The sequence below is a fragment of the Vombatus ursinus genome, unplaced genomic scaffold (assembly GCF_900497805.2).
Source record: "Vombatus ursinus unplaced genomic scaffold, bare-nosed wombat genome assembly UNPS02014861.1, whole genome shotgun sequence".
Lineage (NCBI taxonomy): Eukaryota > Metazoa > Chordata > Mammalia > Diprotodontia > Vombatidae > Vombatus > Vombatus ursinus.
Window position 1 is genome coordinate 11,773,265 of NW_020954639.1, and position 22,974 is coordinate 11,796,238.

The 22,974-nt window shown below is 40.6% G+C and overlaps 1 protein-coding gene across 2 annotated transcripts in view; it reads right to left on the reverse strand.

Moving 5' to 3' along the window:
• The window catches only part of JCAD (junctional cadherin 5 associated), a 76,534-nt gene that overhangs the window by 30,866 nt on the left and 22,694 nt on the right, over positions 1-22,974 (reverse strand). Inside the window, exon 3 of one of the 2 annotated variants that reach the window (XM_027841545.1) lies at positions 13,664-14,004. The exons of the other annotated variant lie outside the window; for it this stretch is intronic. Coding sequence (XP_027697346.1) covers positions 13,664-13,944 — 281 coding nt within the window. The 5' untranslated portion in view covers positions 13,945-14,004. The remainder of the gene's footprint in view (positions 1-13,663; positions 14,005-22,974) is intronic. 2 annotated transcript variants of the gene reach the window in all.

The following is a 22,974-nucleotide window of genomic DNA, read 5'->3' on the forward strand; positions in this document are numbered from 1 at the left end:
ATATATACTGGGGTTACAGGTCATGAAATCTAGAATTTCACTTATAGAAGGTTGTCCAGTTGGAGGAGAGAGTGTCGCATGTAGATCAGATCAGCAATTTCATGGGTGTGAGGAACTCCCTGTGTCCTCCACTAATGCAGACCCACAACTTTCCTGTAATTGACAGTTTTGGAGAATTGTCCAGAGCACAAAGAGGCAAAGGGATCTGATTTACTTATTATTACACAGTCAGGTTTTGTCAGAGGTTGGACCTGAGGGTACATCTTTCTGATTCCAAGGTTAGCCCTTTGCCATCTAAGCCACACTGCCTCTCAAGGACTCCCATGATATCTTTTCTAATTACACACTTTTCTCTAGGCTGCTTATAACTCTGAAAAGACAATAGCCAATTTCTTCACCCCTTTCTCAGCCCTCATATCACGGTTATCAACAACAATTTAAGAAAATCAATAGCAATCAACTTCCCCAAATGGTTTGTGAAGGTGGGGAGCTATTAACATGCCAAGGTCTATTCAACTTCAACTAGACCTTAATGCAAAAGAACAAAAGGGCTCATAAATAGCTTTACAGAAATTCTCAGTCGCCAACCCTGGGGATCAACAACTACTAAGAATAATCTACAAACATTTCATTATGCCCCTGCTGATCAATATCCCTCTTCACAATAGTTCCTCTACAGACTGGCCCCAGTGATACCAATAACACCCTTTGCACTTCCATTCCTTCTTCCTTCCCCTCACCTGAAAAACCTGGCACTTCTATGACCAACCACCAAAGTAGCATGGATAATTAAAAACATTTCCTAGTCTAGAAATGATTGACATTAACACGGGATTACCTTATGGGATCTTTCCTTGAAAGAATTAACCTCCTTCCTGTCTAGTCTTCATATACCTTACTCCCTTCCACATAATCTATTACCTGGTGACTGGCCCTGTTGTTGTTTCTCACACTACAATGCAATGAATCTCCTGACTCCGAGCATTTTCTCTAGTCATCCCCCAAGCCTGGAATTCTCTCCCTCTTCATTACTACCTCCTGGCTTCCTTTAAATCTCATTCTTTTTTTTTTTCTGAGGCAATTGGAGTTAAGTGACTTGCCCAGATTTACACAGCTGGTGAGTGTTACGTGTCTGAGGCCAGATTTGAACTCAGGTCCTCCTGACTCCAGGGCCTGTGCTCTATCCACTGTGCCACTTAGCCATCCCTCAAATCCTACAATTCTACAAGAAGCATTTTCTGGTCTCCCTTCATGGTAGTGTCTTCCCTCTGAAATTATTTCCAATTTATCCTATCTAGATCTTGTTTGTACCTAGTTGTGTGCATGTTGGCTCTCCCAATAGACTGTAAGCTCCCTGAGGGCAAGGAAAGTTTTTGCCTTTCTGTACATCCCTGGTATTTACCAGAATGCCTAGCATGTAGTAATAGATGCTTAATAAATTCTTGGGGACTTAATTCATATTTTAACAAGGTATATATTGATTTGCCTTCCTGGATTCCTTGCTCCAACCTCACCTTAGTGCAAGAGACTTTTTCTGCCAAGCTTCTTAGTTGTCTTGGATTGGAAAATTGTTTCACCCCATCCTTTCGTGGATTCTGCCACTCCAAATTTTGTTTTGAGGCATTATTTAAAGTTATTTGGAGAGGAACTTAGGAGAGCTCAAGTGAGTCACTGCCTTTCTCCACCATCTTCCTCACTAAGCTACTTGCTAAGAGCTGGGAAAGAAAGCCTGGAAGTAAAGCTATGGAACACCACATCCATGAGGGCTAACCAGCATCCAGTTAAAGGTCAAGCTTGCCTGCCTTCTCTCTACCATCATATTATCTAGGTCCCTTGCATGTAGGGAATATGTTTTCTAATTTCTCACAACATACTTATTATTCTCTTCATCTAACAGGGGCTCAGTGTTAGGTAAGCTTATAGATGGTCAGATAGCAACCTTTTCAGAAGGTTACAAAACAAGCCTTCTATATGTTCTTGGGTAGTTATTTAGCATAGAGTACCAGTCCTGGAGTCAGGAGGCCCCTGTTCAAGCCATGCCTTAGACACTTGCTGATTGTGGGACCCGGGGCAAGTCAGTCAGTTGATCAACATTTATTAAGCTCCTATTCAGCACAAACCACTTCTTACGCTCCTACTCTGTGCAAGCCACTTCGCTAAGTGCTAGGAATACAAGAAGAGGAAAAAGACAGTCCTTACACCTCAAGGAGCTCACAATCTGATGGGGAGGAAAACAAGCAAACAAAAATGTACAAACAAGCCCTAGACAGGATAAATAGGAAGGTACCAGAACTAAGAGGGTTTAGGAGAGGTTTCCTGTAGAAGAGAAGACTTTAGTTGGGATTTAAAGGAAGCCAGGGAAGGTAGTAAGTAGAGATGATGAGGGAGAGAATTCCAGGCATAAGGGACAGCCAGAGAAACTCCCAGAGCTAAGAAAAGGAGTGTTTCATTTGTAAAACAGCCAGGAGACCAGTGTCACTCAATTGAAGAGTATATGGCAGGGAATGAGGTATAAGAAGATTGGAAAGGTAAGGGAAGGCTGTGTTATGAAGGGCTTTGAACATCAGAGTTTTTTGGGTTGGGTTTTTTTTTTTTCATCCTAGAAGTGATATTGAGCCACTGATGTTTACTGAGTAAGGGGCAGCATAGTTGGATCTGGGGTTTAGGAAACACTTTGATGACTGAATGGAGGATGGATTAGAGCAAGGAGAAACTTGAGGCAGACAGACCCATGAGCAGAATATTGTAATAGTTCAGGTGTAAGGTGATAAGGGCCTGTACTGGAGGGGTGGCAGAGTCAGAAGAGAGAAAGGGGCATATATGAGAGATGTTACAAAGGTGGAATCAACAGGCTTTGGCAAGAGATTGGATACGGTGGGAGTGTGGGGAAGGGGAAGTCATTTAACCCCTCTCAGCTTGTTTCCTTATTTATAAAAGGGGATAATGATAGCATAACCTCAGGACTGATGTGAGAATCAAATTTTACTACATATATGTATGTATGTATATACGCATGCATGTATATTCCTTGGCAAACCCTAAAGTGCTACTACAGAAAGATTAGCTGTTATTATGACTATTACATTTGGAACACTGGTATCCTTTGGGTGGTTATGCAGGTATGCCCACAGAAACAAATTTCAGTATTTCATGAATTTAAGATTAAAATTCAAGAATCTAGAGGGAATTGCTATGGCCGAAGAATTCACGGTCTTGTAGTCAATCTAGAGAGGAATATCTCCAAACTTAGCTAAGTTGGTCCTCCTGTACCCAAAGCCTTTTCTGCTTGGTGGGACCTAGCCAGACGTTGGATTTTGCTGGCACAGTCCTTGAGAAGCTACAGTCTTCTCCATGTCTCAATGAGGCATCAAACCTTGATGGAACACACACCCATGGACCTGTGGCTATTCCCTCCAGGAATATGGAGGGCAATCCATTCACATCTGGCCTAATCTGTGTGACTGTGATTCATATTCTCCCATAAGGTCATCACATGAAGTCCCAGGCAACATGGTAGGGATCTTCTTCATTTCTAGCTCAGGGCTTGGCAAACTATGGCCCAGCCTGTGAGCTAAGAATGGTTTTTACATTTTTCAACACAATAAAACTTTATTCTAAAATGTAAAATATGTGTGTGTGGTTTTGTATGTGTGTGTGTATTAGTTTTCTTACTATACAAAAACAAGTGGTGAACTGTATTCGGTCCACAGGCCATAGTGTGCCAACCTCTTTTCTAGTGACGTCACAAAGATACCAATGGAGCATGTAGGACTTCCGTCAGGTATCCCTAGCTCTTGCCATGGGACCAACCCATCTTCTTTTTCCAATCACACATTTATTAAAAGTAGAATGTATCAACCTTGTGTATGTGCTAAACTTCAGTTTTAAAATGATCATTACTATTTGTAGCAATTGGCCTTTGAGTATGGAACTGTTGCTCTGAAGACAATAATTTTTAGAGAAGGAAAAAGGAATATGGGCCCCAGAAACTTAGCCCCATCATTTGCATTTATCAGAATTCTTTCCATAGGACCTATTCAAGTAGTTGTCATCATTAACTCTTGATTCACAAGAAGGAGAGGGATTATAGCTATGAATAAATAGTAGTTGTATTCATATTTGAATGACTAGTTGTAGGAAGAAATCAATAGGACATGGAGAGACCTCAATTGAATACAGCATAATCTTACTTTTTGTTGCCCTTCAGCTGTTTTCAGTCATGTCTGACCCTTCGTGACCCTGTGTAGGGTTTACTTGGCAAAGATACTAGAGTGGTTTGCCATTTCCTTCTCCAACTCATTTTTACAGATGAGAAAACTGAAGTAAACAAGGTTAAGTGACTTGCTCAGGGTCACACAGCTGGTAAGTGTTTGAGGCCAGATTTGAACTCAGGAAGATGAGTCTTCCTGACATCAGGCCCAGCACCCTAGCCACTTCACCACCTAGCCGCCCTTTCACGGAAATAGATAGTACTAAATTGTTGAGGAAGAAGAGCCTGGATTAAAAGAACCTTTTCTGTAGCAAATTGGCCTTTGCTGAATTCAAGTCTAACTTTTGATATACACTGACTGTGTGACTATGGCAAAGTTCCTTAACTTTTCAGCATTTCAGGCAAAGTTAAGACTATACATAAGCTGAGGTGAGTGTTTCCTCATCTGAGTGTTTTCCATACCAGAGGGATCAAACACACAGACCACGGGCTCCATGTGGCCTGCAACACTCCAAAGTACAGCCTAAACCAGACTAAAATGCAATTATGAAATATTTAAAACATAGGTAACATTATATTTTAAAATTAAGTCAATATGTGGCCTGCAGAGATCTTTATGTAAGGTTTAGTCACTTCCATTTTTATTTAAGCTTAATACCACTGCCTTATACCAATAAAATCATGAATCTAGTCCCCATCCCTATATTCACAGAAATAGGGAAATTTTCTTCAAGTGACTTTCTGAAAGAAAAAGAGAAATTGTGGTAAGCTAGTTTATTTTTTTTTTCAGTGAGGCAATTAGGGTTAAGTGACTTGCCCAGAGTCACACAACTAGTGAATGTTATGTGTCTCAGGCCAGATTTGAACTCAGGTCCTCCTGACTCCAGGGTCAGTGCTCTATCTACTGTGTCACCTGGCTGCCCTGCTAGCTTATTTTTTAAATAATATTTTATTTCCTCCCCAATTACTTATAAAAACAATTTTTAACATTTGTTGTGTTTTTTTTTTAAAGTTTTGAGTTCCAAAATCTATCCCCTCCCACCTCCCTGAGATGGTAAGCAATCTGATATGTTATACATGTGCAATTATTTAAAACATTTCCATATTAGTCATTTTATGCAAGAAGACTTGAACCAAAAAAAAAAGAATGAAAGTAAAAAATAGTTTGTTTCAGAAGAATATCAGTTCTTTCTCTGGAGATGGATAGCATTTTTCATCATGAATCCTTTAGGATTATCTTGTATCATTGTATTGTTGAGAATAGCTGAGTCATTCACAGCTCTTCATTGTACAACATTGCCATTACTATATACAGTGTTCTACTAGTTCTGCTCACTTTATTTTATATCAGTTCACGTAAGTCTTTACAGGTTTTTCATGGTAAGCTAGTTTAAAAGAGAAGTAGGCAACTAGGTGTCTCAGTGCATAAAGTGCTAGACCTGAAACCAGGAAGACCTGAGTTCAAATCCAACCTCACACACTTACTAGCTGTGTGACCCTGGACAAGTCACTTTACCTCTGTTTGCCTTAATCCACTGGGGAAGGAAATGGCAAATCTCTCCAGTATCTTTGGCAAGAAAACCCCATGATCAGTATTGGTTCTGTTCTAGGTCCTCTTCTTTTCGCTCTTCTATAACTTCTCTCTTAGTGATCTCATCAGCTCCAATGGGTTCAATTTCCTCTTTTCAGTTGACTCAGTTCTACATGCCTAGTACATTTTCTCATGTTCCAGTTCTGCATTGCTAACTGTATCCTGGACTTTCTCCCATATATGTCTCTATGGAAGCCTCCATTATCCTTCTAATCACTTAAATCCTCAACTTCTGAATCATCCTCAACTCTTACATACCCCTATGTTTAATCAATGGCCAAGCCCTATTGAGTCTATCTCCACATCTCTCCTTCTTTGTACAGCCATCACCTTAGTTCAGATTTTCATTAGTTGAACCTGGACCAGAGGCGTCAAACTTGTGGCCCATGGGGCCAATGATGATCCCTGTACATGGTCTTCCATTTCCCACCTCCTCGCCTTTGCGTGAGCTGTCCTTCATGCCTGGAATGCTCTTACTGCTGGCCTCTGAATCCTAGAATCCCGAGCATCCTTTCAAGACTGAGTTCAAGTGAGTTCCTATATGAAGTCCTTCCTAATCCTCCTATTTATTAGTCACCCCTCCCATTACTTTATACACACTTTGTATTGACTTATCTGTGGACATGTTTTCTTCTCAGTAGAATGTAAGTTCTTTTAAGGGAGGGATGATTTTGCTTTTTTTGTCTTGGTATAGTGCCTTGCAATAAACACTTATTAAACTGAATCATATTAGGAGGGAAAGTGTACATGATAACCCTCCATTTGCCACTCACATGTTCTGGCAAGCATCCACTCAGGTTTCTCTCTGTGGTTTTGGTTCACAGAAGGGCAACATGATACAGGATAAAGAACACTCTTCTGTTCAAAGGACTTCAATTCAAATCCCAAGTGAATGTAGGAAAGTCACTTAACCTCTCTATCTACATAGAATGAATGAATCAATCAATCAATCAATGTAAAAAACATTTATTAAGCACTTACTATGTGTGAAGCACTGTGCCAAGTGCTAGGAATATAAACCGAAAAGACAGTCCCTGCCCTCATGGGGCTCACATTCTAACGAGGGAGATCACATAGACGGAAGGTTTTTTCTGCAAAACAGATGAAAATGAAAAACAGATGAGATCACTAAGAGAGAAGTTATAGAAGAGGGAAAAGAGGGTAGAACAGCAAGATGTTAATGCCTTTTCTTTAATATCACATCCATTGTTAGTTTCTGTTGTTGAATCATTTGACAGCATCAAGAACTTTGGTGCTAAGAACTTTGTTTTCTGGGTCTTCAGTAGCTGTGATGATAGCACCTGCAGGAGTGGCTACCAGGCTGTATCTCTAGGGGGTGTGCTGCCCAGGATGAGGGCACTGACCTGGAAGCACAGCTATTCCCAAAGCTCTTGGGGTTAGGGTCCTGAGCTGTCTCCATTGGCATCTGAGAGAGGATGACCAAGGTCGTTGGTGGTATTTTGATGTGATAGTTGATGCATTATGTATGACACTTGAAGCCATGGGAGCTGATGAGATCACTAAGCAATAAGGTGTATATATTGGAGGAAGAAAAAAAAGAGGGCCCAGAAAAAAGCCTTGGGTCTGGGATTCAGCCAAAGAGACTAAAGGGAGACAGACAGAAGGGGAGAGAACCAGAAAAGAGCCATTGCTAAAATAAACAAACAAAATAGACCACAGAGGAGAGAGTATCCAGCAGGAGGAGTCAACAGGGTTACCTGGTGAAGAGATTCCAAGAAAGATGAAGAATGAGAAGAGGTCAAAAGGCCATCAAATTTTAAAATTAAGACATGATTCATGATTTTGGAGAAAGTACTTTCAGTTGAATGATGAGGTCAGAAGCCAGATCAGAATGGGGAGATAAGGAAGAGAGAGAGGAGAATTAGACAACACAAGTGGATGCTTTCCATAGAAGTTTGGCTGTGAAAGTGAAGTGATATAACAATCCCATATGGGGACAGCAAGGGAAGACCACAGACGACAGATCTCTGAACCCAGGGGTCAAGCAGGCTCAGAGGTCTGGAAGCCAGCAAGAGGTCATATGGTATAACAACAACAACTACTACTACTAACATTTATGTAGCATTCCAAGGTATACAAAATGCTTTACAAGCCTTTTCTCATCGATTTATCAAGCATTGATCAAGTACATGCCAGGGCTGTGAGGTTAAGTACTATAACCATTCCCATTTTATAGAAGCAGAAAATGAGGCTGACAGAGTTTCAAGTGACTTGCCTATAGGCACAGAGCTAGTAAGTGGGATCCCAATCTAATTCTACCTGATTCCAAGTCCATGGCTCTATCCACTAAGCCATCTTTACACTGAATCAGCAGTCGCAGAGGACCTGGGTTTGAATCCAAAGTCTGTCACTGAGACTTTGTGACTTATCAATGTAGCCACAATAATAGCTACCATTTTCATAGCACTTTAAAGTTTACAAAGAGCAGTTAGGAGGTGCAGTAGATAGAGTACCTAGCCTGGAGCTAGGAAGACTCATTTTCTTGAGTTAAAATCTGTCCTCAGACACTTACTAGCTGTGTGACCCTGAGCAAGTCACTGGTTGCCTCAGTTTCCTCATCTGTAAAATGAGCTGGAAAAGGAGATGGTAAACCATTCCAGTATCTCTGCCAAGAAAACCCTAAATGGGGTCATGAAGAGTCAGACATGACTGAAGAACAAATAAACAACCTTACAAATATCATCTTATTTAATCCTCATAACAACCCTTGGAGGTAGGTGCTATTTTCCCCATTTTACTGATGAAGAAAATAAGGCAGACAGAGATTGAGTGACTTGCCCTGGGTATGTGACCCCCTCCCCCCACTAGCTGAGTGACCCAAATTATCAACAATCACCAAATTGTAAAATTTGATGACTCTTCCTCACTCATCTTTTTTGAACTTTCTTCACCATCACACCTTTTCCTGGATACTCTCTCCTCTGTGAGTTGTTTTTTGTTTGTTTGCTTTGTTGTTTAGCAACGGCTTTCTTCTGTTTGGGGTCTGCGGCCACCTTTGACCTCAGGTCTTCCTGACTCTAAGTACAGTGCCCTCTCCACTAATACCACCTAGATGCCATCTAGACATGGCAGGAGCATGAGAGGAAAAAGTCACTCATCCTCTTTGATCAAGTAGCCTTATCTGAAAAATGATGGGATTAGACTAAATGAGTTAACATACACAAAAGCACATTGCAAAAATTTTGCTGTGTTCAGTCGTGTCTGACTCTTCATGACCCCATTTGGGATTTTCTTGGCAGAGATACTGGAGTGGTTTGCCATTTTCCCCTCTCCAGCTCATTTTACAGATGAGGAAACTGAGGCACACAGAGTGAAGTGACTTCTCCAGGATCACACAGCTAGGAAGTATCTGAGGTGGGATTTGAACTCAGGTCTTCCTAAATCCAGGCCCAGTGCTCTATCCTGGGGCACCTAGCTGCCCTTAAAACCTTAAAGCTCTAGGAACAGGATAATGAGGAAAATTATTGGACGATGGACACCTCAATGATTCTCTCAGGTGTAGATGATTCCAGGCTAGGGTTCAGTGATTAGGGAAGTTTAGAAAGTGTACAGACACTTAAGACAAAGGTCTCTTGTATCCAGTCCAGAGCTGGAACCCTCAGGAAGGTAACAGAGGTTCAGCCCACATCTGCTGGCCTAGGCATCAGAGTGAATCATGCTTTAAAAGCTCTGAACAACTTGTGTGCAGGGGTGAGGGGTAAGACTAAGCCTAGAAATTCCAGTAGCCTAATTTACATAACACTGTTCGGTTATGACTGTTACACACCTTATCTCATTGGGTCTTTCCATATCCAGCGAGGTATGCCTTTCAAATATTATCCTCAGGGGCAGCTAGATGGCGCAGTGGATAGAGTACTGGCCTTGGATTCAGGAGGTCCTGAGTTCAAATCCGGTCTCAGACACATAACACTTACTAGCTGTGTGACCCTGGGCAAGTCACTTAACCCCATTGCCTAACCAAACAAAACAAAACAAAAAAAAGAAAATGCAGATATTATCCTCATTTTACAGACAATGAAATTGAGGCTCAGAAAGTATCTGAGACCAGGCTGTGGTCACACAGAGGGTAAAATGGCAGAATCTGGAACTGTTATGAAGGCCAGGTCGTCCAACCCTTACTTACACAAGAATCCTATCAATACCCTTGACAAGGAGTCACCCAGATGCTGCTTGAGGAGTTCTCTTGTTGGGGAGCCCACTAGCTCTTGAGGCAGCTGATTTAACTAATTAGGAACTTTTTTTCATGCCTCAAGCCTAAATCTGCCTCATTGTTCTCAGGTCTTTTTGGCCCCTTCAGGGCCAAACAGAACTATCTTAATTTCACCTCTTCATGAAGAATCCCTTAAAGCATTTGAAGACAGTTGTCATGCTTTAACCATACCTTTTCTGGACCCCTCTGTTTCCCTCTCTGCTCTTCTTTTCTCCAGGCTAAACATTCCCAGGTCCTTCAACTTCTCCTTGCATGGCATGGCCACATGGGTCATAACCATCCTGGTTGCCTTCTCTAGACACTCTCCACTTTATCAATGCTGTTCTTACATTGGGGTGCCCCAAACAGAACATAATATTCCAGAGGTGGTTGGATCTGGGCACAGTAGAGGGCCACTCTCACCTCTCTTGTTCTATCATGATGCTTCTCTTAATGCAGTTTAGGTTAACATTAGCTTTTTAGTTGCCATCACATCATATCAAGGTTCAATGCTTTCATTTTGTTAAATATAAGTCTACCTTTTTTTCCATAGGAACTGTTATTTAGCCATGATTCCATCTTATAGTATAAATTTGATTTTTGAACCCAAGTATATCACTTGACATTTATTTCTACCAGTTTCCATCTTAATTTCACCCAGCATTCTAGCTTGTCAGTCTTTAGTGATCTTGACTTTGCCCACCTCACTAAGTACTTTTTCCAGTTTTGCAATCACATCAAATTTGATAAGCATATCATCTTCAGAAAAGCCACTCAGAAAAAACATCCAATAGCCCAGGGCAAAACCAGTTCCATAGGTCACTCAACTGGAGATCTTCTTCCAAAAGATGACAAGAAACAGTCTTTGGGTTTGGTCATTTGGCCAGTTCAAAATCCACCTGACTACATTATTATCTAGCCCATATCTTCACATCTTGTCCAAAGAAAAGCATGAGACTTGGTGAAAATGCTTTGTTAAAACCTAGGTAAACTGTATCTGTAGAGTTCCCCCAAGTCTAGTGACATTTCCAAAAAAATGAACAGATTGGACAGCCATGATCTGTTCTTGACTAAGCCCAACAGAGCCTCCCTGTCTAGATATTCAGAAATCATCCCTTTAGTAATCACATTCCAGAACTTTGTGCTAAATACTGAAGTTTAGCTCGCCAGTCGAGACTTTGGAGGCTCTGCTTTCTTCCCTTTTTGAAAATTAGGGTAATTGTTCTTCTCCAGCCTTGGAGCATCTCTCCCCTTCTTCCAGTTGTTTCAAAGATGTTTGACACTGAGTCTGCAGCCACTCCTCTCAACTTTTCACTGTCTCCAGATGCAACTCACCTGCCCCAGAGAACTTGTACTCACTTAGGGCAACTGGGTGCTCTCTTTCCATTCCCTTATTTATTTTGACTAGGTCCAGGGCTCCTGCTGCCTCTCTGTATAATCCTTGCTCTCCTCAGTGAGTCTCTCCATCTTTCAGAATCTACAACAAGCATTTTTTCTAGGGAAAGCAGCTGGCAAAAAGGGGAGGGCAGAAAGAGGGGAGCAGACCCAGAAAGGAGTTTGGAACTCCAGAAATTTGTGCAACAAGAAAGTTCTAAAAGTTTTTACCCTGAAACAGGTAATACTGATACATACATACATATATGTATATATATACACACACACACACACACACACACACATATATACATATATATACACATATATACATATATGTATGTGTGTATGTAGGTATGTGTATATGTGTATATATATATGTATGTATGTGTATATATATATATATATGTATGTATGTATAACTATGAGACAGAAATGCTTCTGGCTTGGAAACATAGAAGTTTTTAATGGACTTGAAGACGTTGAACTATACTGTGTTGAGAAATAAAACTTAATAAGGTTTTTTTAATAGAGTTTAAAATCAACCTCTAGAGCTAAACATACCACATTCCTGCCTCCATAGCTATTACACATCAAATCCGTACCAAGCCCTCTACAAGAGGGTTACACATTACATCAGCAAGAAGCACGAAGTTAGTAGATTCCTGTTTAGCTTGAAAAATGACCTTTTTTGGTGGCTTCTATTTAAGTTATGCCTCCCCCTCCCCTTTTCTTTGTTCACTTATAACCTATCCCACACAATTACATAATCTGTGCCATATACTCAGAGCCCTTCCTACTCAATCTATTCCCATTCAGACATGCACACTTCCCACCTTACAATGCAGTAGTTTAGCACAAACAAACTTTTATGATGTGATGACAGGGCCTTCCAAGGGACTGGAGTTGCTTTAATCAATATTTACAAGGTCCTTTCAATTGTTGCCTTTGTGGTAAACGCTCTACATCTCCTCTTCTCCTTGGTTGTCTGACTTCTATCCCACACTTTGCTCATTGAGAAATCTACTTTCATTTGGATACTACCACCACCACCACCATTATCATCATTACCACTAACCCCACCCTCCACTGAACCCAGTATATGTGCAGGAAAACAAAAGAAGGGCTGAGAGCTAATGGAACTAGTAGGCAGTATGATGTAACAGAGAGAGTCCTAGATTTGGGAAAACCTGAGTTCAAATCCTGACTCTTATTTATTACCCAAGTGACCTTGAGCAAATTACCAAACCTCCCTAGTTCACAATTTCACATATAAAATGGTGGGGTTGGATTGTTGTTGTTTGGTTATTTGAGTCATGTCTGACTCTTCATGACCCCATTTGGGGTTTTATTGGCAAAGATACTTGAGTGGTTTGCCATTTCCTTTTCTGGCTCATTTTACAGATGAGATGCTAAGGCAAACAGGACTAAATGACTTGCCCAGGGTCACGTAGCTAGTAAGTGTCTGAGGCTGGATTTGAACTCATGAAGATGAGTCTTCCTAACTCCAGGCGTGGCACTATCCATTGCATCATCTAGCTGCCCTGGCTTTGGGCTAGATGGCCTCTGAAGTCCTTTCAAGATCTTATATCTATTATCATCTCATGATCTTGTCTCAGTTAATCTAAGAAAGTGAAAAAAAAATTTTAAATGTAATCAAATAAAGAATAGGGTTTTGTTTTGTTTTGTTTTTTTTAAAAGAAGCTAACAAGCATGAAACTATAATCTCATCATTGTAGCTCCCTTCCCTGATCTAGGCTGCAAGGTGGCCACATCTTCTCATTCTGCACAATTTTTATCCGTGTCTTTCTGTATTTGAGGAAGCATAGCGGCTAGAGGACCAGTCTCTGCTACAGGAAGTCCTGAGGTTAAGCCTCTCACCTCTGACACATACTGACTGTGTGACTATAGACAAGGCATTTAAGTTCTTAGTGGTGAACCTGGGCCACTAAGACAACCAGCAGAGCAATGCCAACCTGCGTTGGTAGAATGAGATTCTTTCATTGGAGTTTCCTATGCCAATAAAATCACAAGTCCAGTTTAAAAAACCAATCTTCCTTTAAGTCTTACATAGAGGATCTAGCCAGGGCATTAGAGGCCTTTGTCTGGTTCTTTTAAATGTTTGGTAAATAGCATCACAGTGTTCAAATTGTCTATCTGGTCTCCTTATTCTTCCCATGTGACCACAGCCTCCAGCTTAGCACAGACAGAGGTCCTCTCCAACAAATAAAAATCCCCAAAGTCAAAAGGAAAGCAATTGGATCATATTGACACTTACCCCTCCTCAGAATGACGGAAAGCAGATGAACTTGGGGGATCTCTGTGGCTCCCCGGTACTGTTCCACTGTTCTCATTGTCACTCAAATAGCCTTTTCCCAGCGATTTCTTATTATAAGCAAAGGCTGTAGGGTCTGCTTCATACCCATTCAGCGCGCCATGACCAGCTCTACTCTCTGAACTCTCCTGCTGATATCCATCATATCTATCCTCATGGGGTGCTGGAGGATTGCGAGATAATTTGTATCCATGTGAAATTAGGAGATCCTCCACACTGTACATGGTGCACTGGTGTCTGTCAAAGCTCAGCCATTGGAAACCTCTCTCGGGCAGGATCCGTCACTGAGAGGAAAAATAAAAAAGCTCCGTTTGCAAGGAGTCTTTCTTCCCACATGAAATGCTGAGTTGTATCTGACCCCATGGCATCCTTCTACTTATTCCAATTGAAAACCATGCCACAGACTAAGCAATAGAACATAATATGGGTACAAAGGACGAACTACATGTTGGTCTACTCAAGACTACTCCTGATTGTGTTCAGCCAGGGAGGACAGATATATCATAGGTGCTGATTTACCAATTGCACTGAATAATTCTTCAATAACCATAGTTATGATAGCTGTCCAATAAGCATATTTATTAAGCCCCTTCTGGGTACTAGGCATGGGAATACCAAGACAGGATGAAACTCTCTTGCTCTCAATGGTTTTACAGCCAATGGCATGAAACAACATGTCGACAGAAAATTACATACAAAATATAGACCCAATGAATACAAAGTAATTTCTGGGGAGGCAAGTACTAGCAACTGGGGAGGGGATGATAGATAAATTTCCTGTCAGAGGTGGCATGTGAGCAGAGTTTTGAAGGTAACTAGGGATTCCAGGATGCAGAGGTGAGGAGAGAGAGCATTCCAGTCAGAGGAGATGGCCTGTGAAAAAACGTTTTTGCATAAGACAATAGATCAGATGTCCTATACAAGCATCATAAAATAGTCCAGTTTGACTTGGATGTAGAGTGTCAGGAGAGTTATGTCCAAGAAGCCTAGAAAGAGAACCTAGAAGTGCATTATAAAGGGTTTTAAATGCCAAACAGAAGAGTTTGCATTTTATCCTAAAGGCAATCAGAAGCTACTAAAGATTTGGTTGTTGGCCTTCATTTTTGAAGAGGACCAAAATGACATCATTATGTTAGAGTCAAGTTACCAAGTGCCCAACTGTGACTAAAGAGTCATGAAGAGAGGAATGACATGCTCAGATCTGTGCTTTGGGGATAGTAATTTGGCAGTGATGTAGAGAGGCAGGAAGACCAACTAGGAGACCACTTCAATAATCCAGGTAAGCAGTGATGAAAGCCTAAACTGGGATGATGGCTGTAAGTAGAGAGAGAATGAATGATCAGAATAATCTCTAAAACTGTAGACCTTGGAATTAAGCATTTAGGACAACAAGGGCTGTTGGAAGTCTGGGAGGAGGCCAGTCTTAAATATATCTGAAGAAATAAGATGGTTAACAAACAGGTAGGGCTAAATCCTCAACCCACTACTCCATGGCCTACCCACCTAATAAACAGTCATAAGGAATAAGGACAAAATAAAGGCAGAGTTTAAAGCTTAAATTACAGCTTTATAGTTTCTAAAATGGGAAACTGCCAATGTCCTGTTTAATCTCAGCATATCCCATTGCTTTCATCAGATACCTTTTGCCCTAGGAGTGCCAAGTGAGATCTTTAATCAAGTAAGCATGATTGTCTCCTCTGAAGTATATATCTAAACTCTGACTGCAAGGAATCCCACCACATGGCAGTTAACTGGCATCTGAAAATAGCTTCTCAGCCTTAAGGCTTATAATAAGGAAAACACAGTAAACATCACACTCTCAGAAATATACTCTTTCCCCAAACTATTAGATAGTCTGAGCCTTCTCCTTTCCACCAGGAGACTCCTAACAATCAAATTTCTTCCCAGTGGGTCATGGGGAACTGTAGAGAATCTTAAAACCAAAGTCTTGGTCTATGTCCCAAAAGTGAGTTGTTCTATCAGTATACCAATAACAGTAGCTTCTAGAGCAAATTTCCTGGAGGCAAGACATACCATATGAAAGAAAGGGGGGAGGGAGGAATACAGGGAAGGAGAAAAGGAGGAAGGAGAGGGAGAAAGACAAAGAGGCAAAGAAAGAGAGAGAGAGAGAAAGAGAGAAGGAAGGGAAAGAAAGGGGAAACAGAAAAGAAAGGGAAAGAGAAGGGAGGAAAGAAGGAAGAGAAAGAAAGGAAGAAAGAAGGAAGGAAAGAAGATAAAGAAAGAAAAGAAGGAAGAAAGAACAAAGAAAGAAAGAAAGGAGGGAAGGAAGGAAGGAAGGAAGGAAGGAAGGAAGAACGAAAGAAAGGCTTTCAGAAACTACAACATGGGAAGTTAGGTGAGGTTGTCGTAAAGCTTCTTATTTAAGTAAAAAGCAGCCAGACTCAGATTAATTGCAGTTACCAATCTTGGTTCTAAAGAACAGATAATGAAATACTATATCCATCTCAATGGAGAGATGAGGATCTTTGGGTCTGAAATGTTGCATATTCTGTCAAATAGTAATTTTGTCAAAAGAGAGAGCTTCATGGATGTGGAGGTTGCATATAAGGAAATTACATATAAAAAACAGAACAGAACTTTTTTAAAATAAATTTTCTTGATTAAACCCAAAGGCTTTTTTTTTTCATTTTTTTAAAGTCTCCTATTTACCCCAGGGTACAGATGAAGCGGGTCATCTTGGCTGGGCTAACAGACACCACAATCCACTCCTGCCTCTGCAGGAGTCACATCTGGGCCTTGGGAGCGGCGCATTGAGCTGGCCCTTAGACATACTTTGCTGAGGGATGGAAATAGATTCCACTGCAGGCATCATAAACAATAGTCAGGAAATGCCGCTGGACAGCTTGCAGGTGAAAGGAAGACATGTGTGCTTCCTGTTCACAGCAGTTTTTGTTCACTTCCAGCTCCCAGTTCTGCTGACACTAACAGGATCCCTGCTTTCAAGTACTGAAGTACAGTAGCAAGAACACCAGAAGCTAACTGTGTCTCACCAGGCTTTGACACAGAGTCTGTATTTTCATCCAGCTCAAAGTCCAACGTTTCCCATTAATTAGTTGTTGTCCATATGGGGCAACTGACAAGAAGGGAGCGATCTTTCACTCTTAGGTCCTAAGTGGTCAAATATTCCATCAAAGATCCCCCTGGCTGGACAGACCCAGGCACATCTCAATGCCACTGAAATTATTTCAGGGACAAGCTGCTAGGAAAGGAAAAAGTGTCCCTCAGTACAAGGAACCAGAAAGCCCTTTGGGGATGAAGTTGGGACACATTTCCTTTAAGAGTACTGAAATGAAGGCTAAAGAGTTTTGATAAAGGTCAGCAAGCAGCTAAGTTGTACAAAAAGACGACACTACAGCCAAATACTCCTGCCAAAAGCCCACATCCATAACCATTTGGAACTATGTGAGAAGAGCCAACAAGCCGTTTATACCCTTTGACCCTCTCTGTGATTAAAGGCAAGGAAAATCACGTTTCCATAGAAAACAGCACTTTCTGTGATGGTAAAGAACTAGAAATAAAGTGGGTGCCCACTAATTTTGAAAAGGCTGAACAAATTGTAGTATGGTAAATTCAATTAATAGTTATTTAAATTTTAAGTAATATTTCTGTGCAAGATCAGGGATAGGGAATACACTTGTGGTATCATCAGTGAAGGGGAACTCCCAGATGAGGAAACGGAGCTCAATTTATAATCTTAAAGAGTTGCCCATCACACCAAGATGGTGACTTACCCAAGGTCCCACTGCCAGTCTGTGTCAGCAGACGGGAACATGAGGAATTTAGAGAAAGATGGAAAGACTTGTATAAAGTGATGTTCAGCAATATACACAATCATTATGATAATTAACCCCCCAAAAAAAACACTAAAAAAAGCAGAACTCTGGGGGCAGCTAGGTGGTGCAGTGGATAGAGCACTGGCCCTGTAGTCAGGAGGACCTGAGTTCAAATCCGGCCTCAGACCAAATATTTGTCATTTACTAGCTGTGTGACCCTGGGCAAGTCACTTAACCCCAAATGCCTCACCAAAAAAAAAAAAAAAAAGCAGAACTCTGAATAACTATAATCACCAATCTCAATCCCAGATAATTGATGATAAAGGGAAGGTTAACTGGGTAAGGGTCTTGAGTACAAACTAACGGCAAAAATAATTTTTAAAAAACAAGGAGTAGCTGGTCACACAATGAACAATTTTAAAATAATATTTTTTTCTCTTTAAGGAAAACCACGTGAAAGCGCATCACCATAGAAGTTGAAGGGAGAGTGGGACAGTGAGAAACCTGCTGAAGTCCGAAAGGAAGATGAACAGCATCTGAACTGAGGAAATGGGAAGGATGGGGCGACATGAAGAAATGGCAAAATTCCATTGTGAACTAGACACAGGAAGTTAAAAAAAAGTTCAGACAAGACGCCATTTGGTAGTCATGCTACGACGAAAAAATTGGGATAAGGAATTTCCAGAGATGCAACAGGAGAATGCAGAAAAGCAAGGATGCTACATCCAGCTTCAGATGAGTACCAGATCCCCCCAAAATGATACTGGTTTACATTTCAATGGATTACAGTTTACCAAAAAACCCAAAACAAAACAAAAACCCCTCTCAATTTTCTTAATCCTCATTTGATACTCATAATAACCTCATGAGGTAGGTAGGAACAGTATTATCCTCATTCACAAATGAAGAAACCAAGGTGCAAAAAAATGTAATTGATTCTCCAAGCAATAGCTAGTCATGACAGAACTAGAACTAAAAGCAGAAGTCTCTGCACTCTAAGTCACCAATACTCTTTTGGGGGGGGTATCTTTTTTAAAATAATATTTTATTTTCCCCCAATTACATGTAAAAATAATTTTAACATTGTTTTTAAGTTTTGAGTTCCAAATTCTATCCCTGCCTCCCTTTGATTCTCCCTCCCTGAGACAGTAAAGCACACTAATATACTCTTTTCCTTACATCATGAGATATCTCTAAATAGTTCCATGTATTCCTGATCCGGAGTTTATAGTAAATTTAGAGCTGGAAGAGATCTTACAGACCATCTAGAGTCCAACCTCCCCTTATTTCACAGATGAAGAACTGAGTTCCAGAAAGGGTAAATGTCATGTAGATAGCAAGCATCAAATGTGATTTAAACCTGGGTTATCTGACTACAAATCTAGCTCACTTTCCACACTGGCTTTTCATTGGCTAGCTGTGAATTACCACATATCAGATAAAGTCTCTAACAGATATGTGCCTTTATAGCCATCAAGAAGATTGACTCATCCACATTCAATCTCACAATCCACAGACTGCAACCCATAGCACTGCCCTGGTGTCCACTTTCAGCCAAGGTCTGGCTCTGCATTACCTACTAGCTAGCATCTCTTCCAGGTCATTCTAGTGAAACCTTGGTAAGGGAATGTGCTGGTGACCACCAAGAACAAAGCTGAATCACCACAGCAACATAGTCACTCTTAAAACATAGCCCAGCCATGTCCCTGTGGGGGATTTTCACATATTCATCTGTATTGTGATCAATTTTTTAAATTAATATTTTTTTTTACCAGGATAGGGTACATCCAATGAGAAACTTTATCATCAGAGCTGAGCAACCAGAATACATCTTTCAGGTTCAGAGTTGATTGGGGACATAAAGAGGTTAAGTAACTTTTCCAAGGTCATTCAGAAGGATTTAAACCCAGGTCATCTTCCTGCCTCCAAGGACAAATCTCCATCATCACTCCAGGCTGCTAGTCTGTGATCAAAAGAGTAGCAACATTTTTTAAAAATGGATTTGGGGTATAATCAGTTCCAGGATGGAACTACCACAGAAGTTACAGTAGAGATGCAAAAGATAAGACCAGGAAAGAACCGCAACTTCACAGATTATGATCTACCACTGGCCCTTCTTGAGAAATCCCAAAGCTGATGGTTGGTATGCTCCATTCCCCCTCTCCATGGCTCCCAAGGGTTATGAGGAGAAAGAAGATGGGCCAGCAGAAATCCTGACCTCTCTCTTTCCTGGGAATGATCAGAAAAATTCAAAAGTGGATCCTCAGTAGGAAAAAGATTAGAGATCCTTGACTCATACATTTTTGCCTAAACAAAAACTTAGAGACTTTTCATTAAAAAAAGCAAAACATTCACAAATATTTTAGGCCTTCTCCAGGGCCATGAGGCACACTTGGGAATTAAGGGATAGATTAGCTTTGAATTGATCCCTATAGGGCACAGTTTGGTATTCCAATTTTCAACATGTACCAGAAATAAATATCAGAGAGTTCTTCTTAGATCTTCCACTGAAAGACAGGGCTCAGGGTGGTTGCTTCATCATTTCCCACCTGGCTGCTCTGCTAGATGTCACCATTGTCTTCAGAAATAATCCTTCTGCAAGATCTGAAACTCACACCTCCTCAGTGCTCCCTGCCCCAAGGGCCCCTTCCTTCCTCAGATTGAAGAGGGGAGATATTGGAGTGCTCCTCCCAGGGTTCACTTTCCTCTTGGCTTCAGATCTTCATCATGTCTTCTCACTAGGTACCCTCTGCTCCTCCTCTCCACTTTTTTTTTAATGTGTTGTCTTTCCCTGTTAGATTGGAAGCTCCTTGAGGGCAGGGACTACCATTTGCCTTTCTTTTATTCCTGCTTAGCATGGCACCTGGAACACAGTAGGTGCTTAATAAATGTTTATTGACTTGATTAAAATGAGAATGAGATAAAACAAAAACAAAACTCTGATGTTAGGAAACTTCTATCTAGTAGGATTAGAGCAGGGGTGAGGAACCTGTAGCCCTCTAGGTCCTCAAGTGCAGCCCTTTGACTGAATTCAGACTTCACAGAACAAACTCTTTTAGGGTTAGGATCCCTGACTCCAGGTCTAGCGCTCTATGCACTGAGCCACCTAGCTGCCTCCTCCTCTTTTAAACTACCTTACCATGAAAAACCTGGAAAGACTTACATGAACTGATACAATGTAAAGTGAGCAGAACCAGGAGAACACTGTATACAGTAACAGCAACAGTGTACGATGAAGAATTGTGAATGACTCAACTATTCTCAACAATACAACGATCCAAGGTAATCCTAAAGGACTCATGATGAAAAAGGCTATCCATCTCTAGAGAAAGAATTGATATTCTCTGAATACAGACTGAAGCATACTATTTTTCACTTTCATTCTTTTTTTTTTTTTTTGGTTCAAATCTTCTTGCATAAAATGACTAACATGGAAATGTTTTAAATAATTCCCCACCCCTGGATTAGAGTAAGGCTTTTCTACCACAGATGAGCAAGAATAGCAATCATGGCCTTCAGTCTAGCAAGCTGCTGTATCATATGATGACCTGACATGGGTATAATCATCACTGGAGGTGATGGCGGGGGTGGGGGTGGGGAATTTCAGCCTTTGTTTAAAAAAAAAACAAAAGCCATAACATGACCTTAGAAGCATGGGGTCCAAAGTGTTTTGATTGTCTGAAATGTCTAATTTTATTTTCATCTGACCCACAAAGGGTGGGTACAATAGCATTGGACATCACAGTGAGAAGGAGCTATCCAGAGGGCAGGAGATCAAGCAAAAGAAGTCACATGGAAACCATGTTAAATCTTCCCAGGTACCACATCTGATCCAGAAAGGGCTCTTTTCTCTCAGTCTCTCTTCTTTCTCTCTCCCTCTTATACCTTCCCAGCTTTTCAACTCAGTCTTAACTCCTCTTTTAAAAAAATATTCTTATATCTTTTGCTTTCCTGTCAATATATCCCTTCCCTCTCCTGTCCCCAGAGAGCCATTCCTTATAACAAAGAGGAAAAAAAAAGACAGGGGAAAAAAGGGAGGGGAAGCAATTTCATAAAAATAACCAACACATTAACCAAGTCTGCCAGTATATGCAGTGTTTTGACACTAATACACTGCCCCCCCACCCCGCCCCTTCCTTTCCCTCCATTCTCTGCAAAGTCTAGAAGAAAATACATTTTTTCCTCCTTCCTTCAAGGCCAACCCTGATCATTATAATTACACAGATCCAGTTCCAGGTTTTTGTTACTGTTCTTTCCATTTATTGTTGTACTTATCATCATATATGGTGTTTTCCTAGTTCTGTTACTTCATTTTGTATAAGTTTATATCATCTTCCCATATTTCTCTGTATCAGTCATACTAATTATTTCTCATGGCACAGAAATATTTCATTTAATTCATGTACCACAATTTATTTGGCCATTTCCTAGTCAATGAGCATTTATTTTTTCCCCCAAGACTGTGATGCTACAAAAAGTGCTGCTATAGATATTCTAGTGAATATCTTTTCTGTTTTTCTATTTTTAACCTTCTGGTGCATATGTCTAGCAGTAGGATCTTGGAATCAAAAAGTAGAAGCATGTTAGTTATTTTCTGAGCTTAAGGCCAAGATAGTTTCTAGAATGTCTAACTCCTCTTTTCAAAGAATTTTTTTCATCTTCTGTAGCATAAGTCACTATCATTCAAACACCTAATCACCCAATTAGGTTGTACAGTAATTAGAGCACACCAGATCTGAAGTCAGGAAGACCTGAGTTAAAATCTGGTCTCAGACACCTGCTAGCTGAGCTGTGTGTCCCTGGACAAGTCACTTAACATCTGCCTGCCTCCATTTCCTCCTCTGTGGGGATAATAATAGTGCCTACCTCCTAGAGTCGTTATAAGAATCAGATGAAATGTTTGTACTGTGCTTTGCAAACCTTAAAGTGTAATACATACACACACACACACACACACACACACATACACAATTATTAATAGTAGTAGTAAGTTAGCTAGTCCTTTTCCAGTTTGTATTAATGGAATTACTCTTGTAAGAGATACATTTTATAGTGGTTTTTAGTGAAATAGTCAACCAAATTAATAAAATTCTCTACTATTTCTGTATTATTTTGTACTCCTTTTTTTTACCTTCTGAGAAACTAACTCTGATTGGCTTCCTATGACCTAGAAATTCACAACTTTATTTACAAAAGCATACTTCATTCATCAAGCCCCTTTTTAAGATGTACACAAACACTCAAATGAATCTGTGCTTTCATCCATGTGGGGATTCTTTCAAATGTTAAAGGTTATGACTCATCCAATTCACAAAAACAGCAAATGATAACATCACAGCACCTGATTTAAAATGTGGGTGGTAGAGGATTAAGTATATTCAATTCTAGTCAGTTTCTGTAAGATTCTTCCTTCTTCTTCTTTCTCTTCTTCTTCTTCTTTTCTTTCTTCTTCTTCTTCTT